The following is a 3,172-nucleotide window of genomic DNA, read 5'->3' as shown; positions in this document are numbered from 1 at the left end:
GCCAGTCTGGCTCGCGGTGCCCACCTTGTCCCCAGTGCACCTCTCCAGCCCTGCCGCGCTCCTGCCCAGGGTGGTCGCGGATGTTGGGTTAAGCAGGGGATGTATATGTTACAGGGCATGTCAGAAAACACACTGGCCAGACCACAAGGCTTTGTGCCGCCCCGAGAACATTGGTTTCCCCTTCCTCATCAGCGTGCCGGAGTCCCGCCTCACCTACGCCCGCCTGGCCCAGCTGCTGGAGGGCTATGCAAGGTGAGGGTCCAGGGAGGAGGGGTGCTTCTGCCCCGGGGCTGAACTCGGCCCTGTGCCTGTCCAGCTCTGACTGCCACCTCCTCGCCCAGGTACTCAGTCAGCGTGTTCCAGCCTCCGTTCCAGCTGGGCCGGATGTCGCCGGAGCAGGGGCTGCAGCCTCTGCTGCCAGACAAGCTGGAGCCCCTGGCCAAGAGCAGCTGTGCAGCGGCCACCTCTGCCCCTGAGCTGGGGGACGGGGACAGGGCTTCCAGCCTCCTGCAGGAGCCCCCACTCTCGCCAGCTGTGCCTGAGCTGCACCCGGAGCTGGGGGACACCAGCACTGTTCGGAGCAAGGTCCTGGCAGCCAGGAGTTCCCTGTTGAGCTTGGATTCGGGCTTCTCTGAGCACATGGAGTCGCAGGGCGACAGCTGTTGTGAGAAGGAGCCGTCCTATGAAAGAGCCCTCAAGCCAGAAGGTAAGAGTGGTGCGGTGCTGACCGTGTCTGTGCCAGGAGCCTAGGCAGCCCCAAGGAGCCCCCTGGGAGCTGTGTTTTGGCAGTGCTGCCCCACCTGAAATGCCTGCCTGCCCACGCTCTGCCTTGCCCTGGCAGAGCCCGTGGGGCAGAGTGGAGAGCTGACGAGGAAAGAGGCTGGAGTGTTGTGTTGTTGTGGGAGAGGTGGGAAAGCAGGGGCTGGCAGAAGCCTCCGAGTCCCATGGGAGGGCAGAGCCCGGCACGGGCTGAGCTCGGGGCTGTGAGTGCAGCGTTTCCCTCGCTCTGACTCAGCTGCACGGGAGCAGCCTCTTGTGCTCAGCTGCCTGTCACGTTTCCAGACACTCGTCTCAGGATGGCAGCAATGTGCAGCGAAGGGGTAAGGCAGGCAGAGGAGCGCAGCTTGCCAGGGGCAGGCGCCTGCTAAAAATAGTCAAGGACATGGGGCACGTGGTTGTGTCCCTGCAAGGCCGTAGCATGTGAGGTGGGGGTGGGGGCACTGCAAATTCTTGGCCCCTACGCAGAGCAGACAGGCAGTACCACCACAGATCTGTCCCTGCCTGTCCACAGCTGCCATCCCTGGGTACCAACACACTCCAGACTCGCTGAGTGCCCGTGCCACGCAGTTCTACATCAACAAAATCGACGCTGCCAACCGAGAGCACAAGCTGGAAGATAAAGGTGAGCCCAGAGCCCTGGAAAGCGCCACCTTTGTCGCTTGCGGCCTCTGGCAGGGTGGTGGATCTGCTTGGCCAGGGTGCCAGAGGCTGCCTGGCACAAGGTGAACCCAGATGTGACGGTGGCTCCAGGCTGGACAGTGAAAGCTGTATCTGGCATAGGGGAGGGCAGGGCTTTGCTGCACAGAGCTGCTGCCCATCAGCTCTTGGGCATGATGTTCCTTGCTCTCCTCAGCAAATAGACCAATTCCCTTCAACCTCCTGCATCCACAGAGAGTCTGTCATCTCTGGGTCACCTCTTCTCTGAACGGGATGCCCGCATCCAGTGCTGGTTATGTAGGCGCTGCCAAGAGGGGCTGTGCCAGCCTTGTCCCCTGCTGGCTGGGGGGCTCTGCTGCCCTGGGGTGGTGAACCTGGCCATGGGGCACTTGTGCCTTCCTGGCAGCACTGCGTGATCGCCGTATCGAGCCAGGATGGACAAGACTGCTGCTAGCCCTGGCAAGGTGGCCTGACCCAGCCTTGTGGGGCAGGTGTGTGAGGTGTGCGCCCCTTCGCAGGTGACACCCCCCTGGAGCTGACAGACGACTGCTCCCTTGCCCTGGTGTGGAAGAACAATGAGCGCCTCAAGGAGTTCGTGTTGGTGGAGTCCAAAGAGCTGGAGTGTGTGGAGGACCCAGGCTCGGCCAGTGAAGCAGCCCGGGCTGGCCACTTCACCCTGGAGCAGTGCCTCAACCTCTTCACCAAGCCCGAAGTCCTGGCCCCAGAGGAAGCATGGTGAGGAAGGCGGCAGGGTGGGTTCCAGCCCATGGGCCCAGGCAGCCGCGGGGGTTTCCCAGGAGCTGCCTGGGCCTGCCCGCTGTTTCTTCTGGCAGCCGGGAGCGTTGGGTTGGCCTTCCCTGTGCGCTGGGGAGGGAGGCCATAAGCCAGCAAGGAACAATGCCAGCGCTCCGCAGGACTGTACTGGCCTGCCCCTGGCAGGGGAGGCTGAGACCTCCCGCGTCCCCTCTGCCAGCCCCACATGTGGGGGACCTTGGGGCTGGGCTGGGCTGTAAGACCTGAGGCTCTCCCCACGCCGGTAATGAGCATACTCTTCCCCCAGGTACTGCCCCAAGTGCAAGCAACACCGCGAGGCTTCCAAGCAGCTGATGCTGTGGCGGCTGCCCAACGTCCTCATCATCCAGCTCAAGCGCTTCTCCTTCCGCAGCTTTATTTGGAGGGACAAGATCAACGACATGGTGGACTTCCCCGTCCGGTGAGAGCCTGGGGGACGAAGTGCCTGGGTTGGCGCTGCCTGTGCTGCTCTGCAGCCCGGCCTCTCCCTGCCTAACACTGACTGCCCCTGACTGTCCCCGTCTCTCTCCGCAGGAGCCTGGACCTAAGCAAGTTCTGCATCGGCCGGAAGGGCGAGCAGCAGCTGCCCATGTATGACCTGTACGCTGTGATCAACCACTACGGAGGCATGATTGGGGGGCACTACACAGCGTACGCCCGCCTGCCCAACGACAAGAACAGCCAGCGCAGTGACGTGGGTGAGGATCTGCCACCCTCGCCGCCCCCCAGCTCCTGCAGCTGTGGCCTGCCTGCTTGCTTAACCCTTCTCTCCTCTCAGGCTGGCGGCTTTTCGACGACAGCACAGTCACCACTGTGGATGAGAGCCAGGTGGTAACCAGATACGCGTATGTCCTCTTTTACCGTCGGAGGAACTCTCCTGTGGAGAGACCCCTGCCAGGGCACCCCCCAGACCACCGCGCCGAGCGCACCCCCTCTGCCCAAG

General features: G+C 63.1%; 1 protein-coding gene across 1 annotated transcript in view; it reads left to right on the top strand.

Annotated features, from left to right (window-relative positions):
- USP19 (ubiquitin specific peptidase 19) overlaps positions 1-3,172 on the top strand; it is a 22,897-nt gene that overhangs the window by 10,158 nt on the left and 9,567 nt on the right. Inside the window, exons 21-27 of the mRNA XM_009326344.1 lie at positions 70-252; positions 342-706; positions 1,292-1,402; positions 1,956-2,172; positions 2,498-2,650; positions 2,764-2,927; positions 3,008-3,165. Of these exons, the coding sequence (XP_009324619.1) occupies positions 70-252; positions 342-706; positions 1,292-1,402; positions 1,956-2,172; positions 2,498-2,650; positions 2,764-2,927; positions 3,008-3,165 (1,351 nt within the window). The remainder of the gene's footprint in view (positions 1-69; positions 253-341; positions 707-1,291; positions 1,403-1,955; positions 2,173-2,497; positions 2,651-2,763; positions 2,928-3,007; positions 3,166-3,172) is intronic.

This window comes from Pygoscelis adeliae, unplaced genomic scaffold (assembly GCF_000699105.1).
Source record: "Pygoscelis adeliae isolate BGI_AS28 unplaced genomic scaffold, ASM69910v1 Scaffold606, whole genome shotgun sequence".
Taxonomy (NCBI): Eukaryota; Metazoa; Chordata; class Aves; order Sphenisciformes; family Spheniscidae; genus Pygoscelis; species Pygoscelis adeliae.
This window is presented reverse-complemented; position numbering and strand designations above follow the sequence as displayed.